The sequence below is a fragment of the Cynocephalus volans genome, chromosome Y (assembly GCF_027409185.1).
Source record: "Cynocephalus volans isolate mCynVol1 chromosome Y, mCynVol1.pri, whole genome shotgun sequence".
Lineage (NCBI taxonomy): Eukaryota > Metazoa > Chordata > Mammalia > Dermoptera > Cynocephalidae > Cynocephalus > Cynocephalus volans.
Window position 1 is genome coordinate 2,388,125 of NC_084479.1, and position 12,979 is coordinate 2,401,103.

General features: G+C 43.3%; 1 protein-coding gene across 1 annotated transcript in view; it reads left to right on the plus strand.

Annotated features, from left to right (window-relative positions):
* The window catches only part of LOC134368927 (H(+)/Cl(-) exchange transporter 4-like), a 45,798-nt gene extending 33,309 nt beyond the window's left edge, over window positions 1-12,489 (plus strand). Inside the window, 2 exon segments of the mRNA XM_063085165.1 lie at window positions 2,500-2,716; window positions 12,375-12,489. Coding sequence (XP_062941235.1) covers window positions 2,500-2,716; window positions 12,375-12,465 — 308 coding nt within the window. The 3' untranslated portion in view covers window positions 12,466-12,489.
* The last annotated feature ends 490 nt before the right edge of the window (window positions 12,490-12,979 follow it).

Sequence of the window (12,979 nt, forward strand, 5' to 3'; positions counted from 1 at the left end):
TCTTTTCTCCAATAGTGAACATGCAGAAGGAGAAATCAAGAAAGCCTGCCCATTTACAATAGCCACCAAAAAAATAAAATACTTAGGAATTGAGTTAACCAAGGAGGTGAAAAATCTCTATAGTGAGAACTACAAACCACTGCTGAGAGAAATTAGAGAGGATACAAGAAGATGGAAAGATATTCCATGCTCTTGGATTGGAAGAATCAACATAGTGAAAATGTCCATACTACCCAAAGTGATATACAAATTCAATGCAATCCCCATCAAAATTCCAAAGACATTTTTCTCAGAAATGGAAAAAACTATTCAGACATTTATATGGAACAATAAAAGACCACAAATAGCCAAAGCAATGCTGAGCCAAAAAAATAAAGTTGGAGGCATAACACTACCTGACTTTAAGCTATACTACAAAGCTATAATAACCAAAACAGTATGGTACTGGCATAAAAACAGACACAGTGACCAATGGAATAGAATAGAGAATCCAGAAATCAACCCTCACACTTACTGCCATCTGATCTTTGACAAAGGCACCAAGCCTATTCACTGGGGAAGGGACTGCCTCTTCAGCAAGTGGTGCTGGGATAACTGGATATCGATATGCAGGAGAATGAAACTAGATCCATACCTCTCACCGTATACTAAAATCAACTCAAAATGGATTAAGGATTTAAATATACACCCTGAGACAATAAAACTTCTTAAAGAAAACATAGGAGAAACACTTCAGGAAATAGGACTGGGCACAGACTTCATGAATACGACCCCAAAAGCACGGGCAACCAAAGGAAAAATAAACAAATGGGATTATATCAAACTAAAAAGCTTCTGCACAGCAAAAGAAACAATTAAAAGAGTTAAAAGACAACCAACAGAGTGGGAGAAAATATTTGCAAAATATACATCTGACAAAGGATTAATATCCAGAATATATAAGGAACTCAAACAACTTTACAAGAAGAAAACAAGCAACCCAATTAAAAAATGGGCAAAAGAGCTAAGTAGGCATTTCTCTAAGGAAGATATCCAAATGGCCAACAGACATATGAAAAAATGCTCAACATCACTCAGCATCCGGGAAATGCAAATCAAAACCACATTGAGATACCATCTAACCCCAGTTAGGATGGCTAAAATCCAAAAGACTATGAACGATAAATGCTGGCGAGGCTGCGGAGAAAAAGGAACTCTCATACATTGTTGGTGGGACTGCAAAATGGTGCAGCCTCTATGGAAAATGGTATGGAGGTTCCTTAAACAATTGCAAATAGATCTACCATACGACCCAGCCATCCCACTGTTGGGAATATACCCAGAGGAATGGAAATCATCAAGTCGAAGGTATACCTGTTCCCCAATGTTCATCGCAGCACTCTTTACAATAGCCAAGAGTTGGAACCAGCCCAAATGCCCATCATCAGATGAGTGGATACGGAAAATGTGGTACATCTACACAATGGAATACTACTCAGCTATAAAAACGAATGAAATACTGCCATTTGCAACAACATGGATGGACCTCGAGAGAATTATATTAAGTGAAACAAGTCAGGCACAGAAAGAGAAATACCACATGTTCTCACTTATTGGTGGGAGCTAAAAATTAATATATAAATTCACACACACACATACACACATACACACACAAACCGGGGGGGGGGGAAGAAGATATAACAACCACAATTATTTGAAGTTGATACAACAAGCAAACAGAAAGGACATTGTTGGGGGGGAGGGAGGGAGGGAGAAGGGAGGGAGGTTTTGGTGATGGGGAGCATTAATCAGCTACAATGTATATCGACAAAATAAAATTAAAAAAAAAAATAACAGTTTTACTATCTTTCTTTGAGAAATCCACAAAATGGCCCATTTTTAAGACAGGAGATCCAAGGGGAGGGGGGATGTAGCTTTTCTGAGGTCGTTTCTTTGCACCCAAGGGCCATATTTGGGATTGAGCTGCATTTCTGGGCTGTGAGCCTGGGCTGGTCTTATTGGTTCCTTCTTCCTCTCAAGATTCATTATGCCATTTGGGCCAGTTATGACTGATTTTGTAAAAAAAAAAAAAAATGAAAAAAAACCAATGTATTAATGTTATTGGGCAGCTAAGTGAGGTTTCTTGTCCCGTCAACTTCAGCCTCTGAGCAGGTGGAGGAGTGTTAGGAAAGCAAGAGTGGAGGGCCCTTGGCCATTAGGGGTGGCCTGGAGTCCAGGGGGAAGCATTGAATATCCCCAAAGGAGCTGTCTTGATCAGGCCCATTTTGCAAGACTTTGGCAACCAAAGATCTGGTCACAGCATGGGGACACTGGCATAGCATAGCTTAAGAGAGATGCCAGTTTCACAGATCTTTAGCTGAAGCCCCTCATTAAAAATGTGCAGTTTGTCCTCTAAACCCCTTTTCTGTAGGATTCGAGGATGACGTGTGGGGCTATAGGGTGGAGTTTCTCGGCCAGGATTTTTGTGTGGCTTATTGTTCCTGCTTGTCCCCGTTCTAGAGAATGCCAGACAGAGGCAGGAGGGCATCGTGAGCAATTCCATCACGTACTTCACAGAGGAGCCCCCTGAGCTGCCAGCCAACAGCCTGCACCCCCTGAAGCTGCGGTGCATCCTCAACCTCAGCCCTTTCACGGTCACGGACCACACCCCCATGGAGACGGTGGTGGACATCTTCCAGCAACTGGGGCTCCGGCAGTGCCTGGTGACACAGAGTGGGTGAGTGGCGGGACAAGTGTGGACAGAATGTGTACTGTGGCCAGACTCGGGAGAAAAAGATGCATAGTCAGCCCTTAGGGAACTCACGGTCTGCTGGGGTGGACCAGTGCTTGCCAGGTGATGTCAGGGAGTCGTGGTGAGTGTATTGAGAAGGCAATGTACAAGGAGCTTTGGGACCTGGAGCCGGGATGGCCAGTGCAGCTCAGGAAGGCGGGAGACGCTTGCAGGCTACACTCCTGTCTGGGCCGAGTCTGAGGGTGGAGTCAAAAACGGGAGGAGCCAGAGGAGAGGGGCTGGGTGCTGCTTTTCTATCACCCGGATGGTACTTGGCTCAGGGAGAAAGTATGTCCAATTCTGTCCTAACGCAACATAGGCGTTCCTCAAAATCACAGCGCTCTGCAAACATGAGCAGTGAAGACCACAGGACTTATGGGGAAAATGCGGTTAGGCGCAAAACACTGAAAAACTTCATCAGTGACACGTTTAAAGAAGCGATGGAAACATAATACAAATGGTAGTGTCATTTTATACATATTAAATGGTCAAGAAATACATGAATATGCCAATAAATATGTCACTTCTTGAGAAGACCTGAAGTTGGCCGTGGTGTGGGCATCAGAAAGGCTGCAGCCTGTGTCACTGTGAAGGGCTGGCAGAAGAGCTCTCTGAAATCGGAGGGGAGGTTGTCCCAGCAGGTGTGGACCCATCAGCTGGAGTAGCTCATAGATGTTTGAGGGGTGCGTGTGTGCGCATTTGCATATTCCAGTGCCACTGGGTTCAGCTAGGTGCAGTTTTCTGCATTCACCTGGAGTTTCTTGTGGATAAAATCTTGCATAAGTGAGGTGGTATTCATATTATGCTCCGACTGTTCCTTAATATATCAGTGTCTGAAACAACTTCAGGTATTCCAAACAAACATCGTCAGAGAATTGAGAGGTTTTCAACCCCGTGGCATTGTCTCTGCCGCCATATTACTTTTGCTTTGTGTCATCACAAACCAGGAAACCAGTGACAGAAAGATCAAGGGTCCATGACAGTACCACAGGTGCAGTTCCCTGAAGGTCATTCTTTGTGCTCTGAGGTGTGCCACAGGTTCCATGGCTCAGAAGCTTGGGTAGAGGAGGGAACTTGCTCAGTCAGGGTGGGCTGGAACCTATGCTGATCTGTCCATTTTATTCCTTTATATGCTGGGGTATGTGGTTGGGGGTGGGTTGTGGAGACATTCGTACCTGATGTAGTTTAGGCCTTCACAGAATCCATTTGGGGTGTCACAACTGGAGGCCAGGGCTGATGCTTAACATCCTGCAACGTACAGGACAGCCCCCCAATAAAACATTTGGCCCAAAATGTCACTTGTCCTGCAGTCAAGTGACACTGGACTGGATGTCCATGTATAGCCAGATGAGCAATTCTATTCATATGTCTTTCTTCCTGCTGTCCTGCTAACAGGGACACAGTCTCTGCAAAGGGTTAGATTTGCACATATACTCAGAGAACTCAGCCAGCAGGATGAGCATCCTCCTTAGGTCTGACTGCAGCCAGAGGTGTGTCTTGCACATGGGAGGTGCAGTCAGCAGGGAACAAATCAATGAATCCTGTGTTTGAGGATTGAGATCATTTCTGCTGCTGAATTTTAAAGGATGCCCCAGAGGGTTAAACCTCCAGGTTAAAACCCACCACAGAGCTACTGATTCCTGAGGGCTGGGGCGAGGCCTGAGAATTTACATTTCTACCAAGCTCCCAGTGAGGCTCCTGCTGCTGCTCTGGGGACCCCACTTTGAGAAACCCTGAAGTCAGCTTATGCACTTGAGTTTCCAGCGCTTGGCACAAATACCACTGTGATCACCCGTGTCGTTTCAAGTATATAATAGTTTCTCCTTTCCTTTAAAACAATAATCCAATGTCGTTTATCATCAGAATTTCCAATCCAGGCAGGAAATTCTGCCCTTAACGCCGGCTCACACCTCATGGAGCCCCATGAGATTTTCCTGTGAAGATCTGGGTGCCGAAATTGGCTCTGAATGTTCTGCAAGAAAACAAAATTGCACTCTCTCTCATTCTAAATGTTTTAAACAAACACAGATGCTGATACGTTGGTGCTGGCAAGGGATCCTTGTTTGTGGGGCATTTCATCTCCTTGGGTTCACAGCCCGGGCAGGAGTCTCAAGCCGGCTTGCGTTTCTGGTGCGCGCCCCTGCCATGTGCCTTCCTGGCTTGAGACGGCCGGGAGCCGAGCCCATCATGCCCACCTGGATCATCTGCAGGATTCCTCAGGGCCTGGGGCCCAAGGTAACCTTGAAACCAGACCAGGAACTGTAGAAGTCATTGTCCCCAGGATGTCAGAGTCTAGGAAGCCTCTGTTGGCTAAGAGTGAGATTTTTCCCTAGGAAGGTTCTAGAAAAGAAAAGTGAGTAGGGGAGATGATGTCAGATTTCCTCCAAGGCCTGCTAGGTGGTTCACAGGGACCTGGGCGGGGCAGCTTTCTCAGAAGAGCCCAGCTGCTCGAATCTGAGTTATGTTCTTGGTCATAGATCCAGCATTTATAATTCACTAGATTCGCTCAAACTGCTACCCAAATGGGCCTGGAAGTTCAAAACCTTGATTTAAATCAAATAGGACATTTCGTGCCACTAATGAAGACTGCTGGATTTGATGTCGTCTCCTTCTGGGCTGATGTTCAGCTTTCTTTCAGTGTATGCATGAACTCAAGGCAGCTCCTGAACTATCTCCCCAGCGCCCTTGGAACCAACTGAACTTTTTCAGTCATGGGCTTTTTAAGAGGAGGTTTCCAGAACTGCAAGTGCCTGATCTTTTGATACTGTCTCCTGGGTGAAGATAAGGAAACAAAAACCAGGCTTTATAGATATGGGAGGGGTGTGTGTGTGTGTGTGTGTGTGTGTGTGTGTGTATTATAATGGAGTTCTCATCACTTTGCAAACACTAACAAGTCATATTTTTTTCAATGCAACACTGGTTTAATCAACATCTTAATGAGCATCTATGAGTATTTTGGCTGAGAACTGAAGAAAGGTCAAAAAATGTTAAAAAAAAAAAAAAAAGCTGAGGAGCTTGTCATGCACTAAGGAACATGGACATAATCCAGTTTAAGTGCTGTTATCCAAGGCTGGTGTTCTAGAGGGGAACGTCCTGAACTAGGCTTTCCGATAGAAAATAAATGTCAGAGGATGACAGCTGGTTAAGTTGAGGGACTGTCGCTAGTTGGTGGTCGTCAGCAGCAGAGCTCTTGCCTACTGCATAAGAGCCCCTTTAGGTGTCCCACCCTGGTGGATGGAACTGCTCACACCTGCTCTCATCTTCCTTCTGATCAGGGCTTTCCTTGTGGGCTATTACAGGTAAACACTGCCGGCCTTACAACTATTCATTTTTCATTATGAATGGATAGTTGGAATCCCAACACTTACAAATGCTCCTTTTAAAAAAACTTCCATCTCCTGTTCCTTTGCGCTTTGTTTTACAATGATACTTTCTGAGGGAGAGGTCAGTGAGAGAATTCCTCACCTGCCCTTCGCTCCTAGCTGTAGATTCTTGGCATCTGAGTGGTGGGTGGGACTTTGCATCACATATGCCTTTATTTATCTATCTGGATGTCTATTTATTTAATAGTTTTATCAGAACTCACATACTGTACAATTCATACCCTTAAAATGTACAATTCAGTGATTTTTAGTAGAAAATGAATTGTGCATCCATCTCAACAGTTTTAGAACATTTTAGTATCCCAAAAAGAAACTCCACACCCCTTAGCTATCACCTCTTATATCACAGCCCTAAGGCAATCACTAATCTACCTTCTGTCTCTGGGGATTTGCCTATTCTGGACATTTTACATAAATGGAATCATACAATATGTGGCCTTTTGTGACTGGTTTCTTTCACTTAGCACAATGTTTTCAAGGTTCATCCATGTTGTAGCAAGTGTCAGTACTTCATTTCTTTTTCTGGCTAAACAATTCTCCGTTGTATGGATAGACCACATTTTGTTGATCATTTCATTAGGTGACGGACATTTGGCTTCTCTTTATTTTTCAAATGAGGATATGGGACGTTAAGAGTTAAAACACTTTGATCAAGCTTGAAGGGAATCGGTTGCACAGCCAGTCCTACCTGGGCTGCTTCCATGTATCCTATTTCCTGAGGCACCATGAGCTACCAGGCACTGGGGCAAAGCTGTGCAGATACGGTGCCATCAAGGGCCTTTGGTAGAGGACCCTGCCAGCTGACCCTGACCCCAGAGGACATCAGTGCCCTTCATCAGCAGCTTTGGGGGTCAACAACAATGGGGAGTGGACCTGGGGGCAGTTGGAAATATGCAGCAGCACCTTCAATATTCAAGATAACTGGAATATTGGAATATCTGGTCAATAAGATACTGAGCATGTGGGGCCAGGTAGTGGGATTTCCATGTTCCATGCTGACGGTGCACTATACATTCACCTACAGAGGTCCACTCTTGCTTGAAAACTCCCAGGCAGGAGGGATTTTGCAAGTATTTTAGAGCTGCTGCCAGATAATAACCCTTTAGTTATGAATTGTGGGGAGATAAGTGGGGTTCTAGAAGTAATACAAGGGCAGCAGGGACATTTCAGGGTGTCCAGCTCAGCAGCTATAAACCAACTGGTCTAGAAATATTTAGTACTTTCCATCTGGGCAGTGGTTCTCCAGCAGGGGCATTCCCATCCTCAGACATTTGACATTTGGCAAGGCCTAGAGACATTTTTCATTGTCACAATGAGGGGGGTTGGGGGTGGTGGTGGGAGTGGTGCTTCTGGCACCTAGTGGGTAGAGGCCTGGGATGCAGCTGTATGTTCTACAGTGCATAAAACAGGTCCCCCACAACAAAGAATTATCCAGCCTTAAATGTCTAGTGCCAAAGAGGAGAAACCCTGAGTAAAGCCTTCGTGGGGCATGGAGGAGTAGAGGGAGACCTGGAGACCCAGACTGCGACTCATATTGCTGTTACTGCACAGGAGAGGGACTCACTGAGGACTCCTTCCTGCCCTTATATAGTGGCCTCTCCCAGTGACAAAGCCACCTCTCCTTGTCATCCCTTGAAATTAATTAGAATCATCAGAGCTAGAACAAAATTGATCTGACCCCAGGAGGAAGCCTCCTTTTCTTACCGGGGACACCAAGCCTCTGACATGGATAAGACAGGGGCTCACTGAAGCTTCTGTGACTGTAGAAGCAGGGTTTTTTGGCAAAGCAGTGGGTAATAGTGCCCTTGAGGAAATGTTTACCTTTAATCAAATGAATGCAATGGGCCTTTGTTATGGCAGATGACCCCCAACCTCCTAAGACAAATCAGGATGGAAAGAAGGTGTTCCAGGAGCTGCCAGCTGGACCAGTACCATTCCTGTGTGGGGAGCCCTTGTTGGGTTCTGATCCCATCAGCCAGGGTAATACTTACACACGGCTTTTCCTGGAGAACCCAGCATCGTGTGCAAGGAAGAGAGAGGATGTTTGTTTCCTTTAGGTGTCTTGTTTCAGGATTAAACCAGCACAAGCCAGGTGCACCTACATCAGTTCCATACACCTTGTTATCAATTTTAGAATTCCGCATGGTGTAGGAAGGAAAGCATTCAGAGGGGATTACTTTACTACAACTGTTCAATGAAGAGGAAGTTGAAGGATTCTTATGGACTGAAACATGGCCCCATCCAAATTACTGTGCTGAAGCCCTAACCCCCAATGTGACTGTATTTGGAGATAGGGCCTTTAGGATGTAATTAAGGTTAAATGAGGTCAGAAGGGTGGGGCCCTCATTCTATAGTACTGGTGTCCTTATAAGAAGAGGAAGAGACACCATGGGTGTATACTCACAGAGGAAAGGCCATGTGAGCACTCAGGGAGAAGGTGGTCATCTGCAAACCAAGGAGATGTCTCAAGAGAAACCAGCCCTGCCCTCACACTGATCTTGGACTTCCAGCCTCCAGAACTGTGAGAAGTAAATAGCTGTTGTTTAAGCCCCCCAGTCTGTGGTATTTTGTTAAGGCAGCCCAAGCCGACTAATACAAGGACTTGGCAGGTTTAGAAAAGCAGCATCTTGTTTTATGGGACATCTTTAATTTTACTGCACTTTGATAAGTTTCACAGATGTATTTAAAGTAGTACACGAACATGGTGAAAGTTGAGTGGTCCTAAACAGCTTGAGTGAACAACAGTTCCAGCTGTATCCCTCTTCGCCACCTGCCTCTCCTTTCAGGCAACCACTTTTCCCCCCAAGGTTTTGTTTTTGTTTGTTTGCTTGTTTCTTTTAATTAATAGACTATTTTTAGAGAAGTTTTAGGTTTACAGAAAAATTGAGCAAAAAGTACAGAGTTGCCATATTCCCCCTCCTCGTCCCTCCCGTTTTCCCTATTGTTAACATCTCGCATTAGTGTGTTCTATTTCTTGATGGAGCAATACTGATACATTCTTATGAACTGAAGTCCACAGTTTACATTAGGGTACACTCTCTGTATTGTACATTTCTATGGATTTTGACAAATGCAAAATGTCATGTATCCACCATGATAGTGCCATACGGAATAGTTTCACTGCCCCGTATGCATCTCTCTCGCTCTCCTCCCACCTCCTGGAAACCAAAGATCTTTTTACTGTCTCCATAGTTTTGCCTTTTCCAGAGTGTCACATACTTGGAATCGGACAGTGTGTAGCTTTTTCAGACTGGCTTCTTTCATTTAGCCGTAGGCATTTAAGGTTCTTCTGTGTCTTTTTGTGACTTGATAGCTTGTTTCTTTTTATTGCTGAGTAGTATTCGATTGTATGGGTGTACCACGGTTTATTCATTCATTGAAAGACATGTTGCTGGCTTCCAAGTATTGGCAATTAGGAATGAAGCATGAAGCATACATCCTCTAAGGATAACGGTATTTTTTACAAAATCATCAAACCGTAATTACACAAAATTAACAATAATTCAATATATCATTCAATATCCAGTCCATATTCAAATTTCAATCCAGAATCCCATCAAGGTTCACACATTGTATTTGGTTCTGTTGCCTCTTTGGTCTTTTGTCTAGAACAGTTCCCTGCCTTGTTTGTTTGTTTGTATGTTTTTTATGGCATGGATTTTCTTTGACAAGTCCAGACCAGTAGTCTCTTTTTATATTTACCTGATTCCTTCCTCATGATTCAATTTGGTTTCAGTAGTTTTGGGCAGCATTCCAACACAGGTGATGCTGTAACGTCAGCTTTTCTGACTTGGTTGATGTTAAGCTCAACACCTGGATGAAGTGGTGATGATCAGAGTCTTCTGTTGTAAAGGGACATTTCGATCCTTGCACATAATCAGTATAACAGTACTTGAGACCATGTGAATTTTCTGTTTTTAAGCACATTTACCCAATGGTTTTGCTATCCATTGATAATTATTGACTAAACTAATTATTATGTTGGGGCTTGTAAAGTGCTGACCATCTAACTCTGTCCTGCTTTCTCGATTTATCAAGTGTTCCTCTCCAGTTTTTTGGTTGTTTGTTTTCATCACTATAGAGTCATGACATTTTCTTTCCGTGTTTTTGTAATCCATGTCATCATTATTATTTTTGTTTAGAATGCTTTTAAAGGCCCCTTTGCTATTTTTCTCTTTCCTGATGATGTTTCTGAGAGATGGAGGGAAAGGGGCATATTTGCTGTCTCCCCGGGTGTGATAGATGGGGAAACTAACGCAAGAAATAAATCACATTTTTCAAGGATGTTTAAGGTGCAGTGTGGTCAGAGATAAAGTAGTTAGAATTCTGGTCTGATAGTTTCATTGATCAGTGTCCATTTCACTAGATGTAACTGATTTGAATACCTGCATGCCCTCTTCTTATTCACTATTTGTTAGTAAGAGATGAGTTTGGCTAATTTGGCTTTAATTAAATAAACAGCAGTGTATTACAGTGGTGTTTTCTGATTGTTGTTGTTTTTGGTATGGCATCATTTTACATAAACACAGAGTAGAAACCTGTTATTTTTAATAGCTATACAGTATTCCAGTACGAGACTGCCATAGTTTGCTTCCCATTTTCCCTTTTCTTGGGTAAGATGGAGATATAGTGATCAGTATTTGGTAAACTTATTTGGCAATGGAACTTTTTTCCCAAAGTCGTGCATGTCCCCTTCTTTCAAACCTTCTGTTTTACCCAGAGGGCATGATTTATTCCCACAGGTGGTCATTTAAGTATTCAGTAAAATGATGAACTGAGGGTTTCTGTGAACAGTTGAGCAGATGTTCACTGCACAATCCAAGGAGCAGTGTTTTAGTCCGTTTCTGTTGCTTATGACAGAAATACCCGAGACTGGATAATTTGTAAAAGAAACAATATTTATTGCTCACCATTTGGGAGGCTGGGAAGTCCAAAGTCCAGGGAACACATCTGGTGAGGACCTTGTTCTTGGTGGCGACTCTACTGCAAAGCAAGATATGACATGGTGAATATGGCAGGCGTAAGAGAGAGACTAACCTCCCCACTGGCTCTCTTTTAAAGCCATCAGGACCATGCCAATGATCACCCTTAAACGATCAACAGATTAATCCATTCACTAGGGCATGGTTCTCACAATCTAATCATCTCCCAAAGGTCCCATCTTTCAATGACCATAATAGGACTTCCTACCCTCTTAACACTGTCACAGTGAGGATTAAGTTTCTAATACATGGGACTTTCGGGGACACAATCCAATCCACAGGAAGCACTGTAGTATTTGTGAACAGTATTTCCTGGAGTTATGTAATGTACAGTCTAGGAGGTCCTATACAAAGAACCTTGATAAGTGGCATTGTTTTTTGTTTTTTGGGTTTTTTTGGCAGCTCGCCAGTATGGGAATCCAAACCCTTGACTGACCTTGCTGTTATTCTATATACATATTTTTAGATGTTAACTTTTTTTTTTGGTGGCTGGCCAGTATGGGAATCTGAACACTTGACCTCAGGCATTGTTTTTATAAGTTGAAAACAACGGAATTTTGAAAGGGGAGGGAATTTAATTTACAGATATGGTCAGAGATGAATGTCAAACTTTACCCCTCCGGTAAGATAGAATTGAAAATAGAATCCATTTTTTATCTTATACTTTAAATTCTTTATACTTAAAATACCTTATACTTGGAATTTCTGTGGCGTGATCAAGTTTCTGACAATGGCTTTCATAAGCCCTTTTTTAATTGATTATAGTCTTGAAATTTAAGAGAGTATTTCACTCATTGTAGGTTTGCTGCCATAATAAACAAGCTTGCAATCTCAGTGGCTTAAAGTAGTAAAGGTTTATTTTTCATACACATCACATCCACTGTGGGTTGCAGCGTGTGTGGGCTGTAGACCACACAGTCATTCAGGGATCCAGGTCTTTGAATCTGTTGGCTCCTAAGTCAGTCTTCTGTTACTCAGAGTCCTTCACTAGCTCCTCTGCCTCTGACTGCCAGATGAGGAGAGAGAGTGGGGAAATGTGCAGAGACCTGGGAGTGGTGTCTGTCATCTACACCAACAGGCCATCGCCCAGAGCTCGCTGCATTGGGCTGCCCAACTGCAAAGGAGGCTTGGAAACATTGTCTATCCCTGTGCCCAGGTAGAAAGGCACTGGGGTTTAGGGACAGGGTTGAATCAATATTGCAAGGCTGACCTTTTTTTTCTATTTTGTTTCTTCTGCAGGAGACTTCTTGGCATCATCACAAAAAAGGACGTGCTGAGACATATGGCCCAGATGGCAAACCATGACCCGGAATCCATCATGTTTAATTAGCGACAAGGTGGCAATTATTTTGAGAAAAACACTGACTGTATTATTTTAAAATAAATAAATAAATGATACATTATTATCCCAGGGAAAGATCGTGCATGCACTGGAGGCAGCTGAAACAAAAGCTTTATTTGAAAGGAGGGCAAGAAGGATGAAACCTTTTTGTAAAAAAAAAACAAAACAAAACATCAATGAGTAGGCATTTTATAGCTTTAACCCTGTATGCGTTTCAAGCTGTGTTTCTTAATGAGTTTACTAACTGCTGTGGGGGCATGTGGGTGGGTGTAACTGATGTGGTTTGTACAAGGACATGGAACACCAATGCCAAACCAAGAAACGTTCACCCCTTCTGCTCAAGGCTGATGTTTCTCACTTATGAAAGCACGTGAAACTTTGAGTCCAAAAGGCAAAGGGGTGTTGGCAAGTCAGTGTCCTTGCTTATTGGTTCCCAAAGTTTTTTCTGCTGTGTTACTGCATCATACGAAAGACATTTGCACTTACTTTGTTGGAAAAGAAA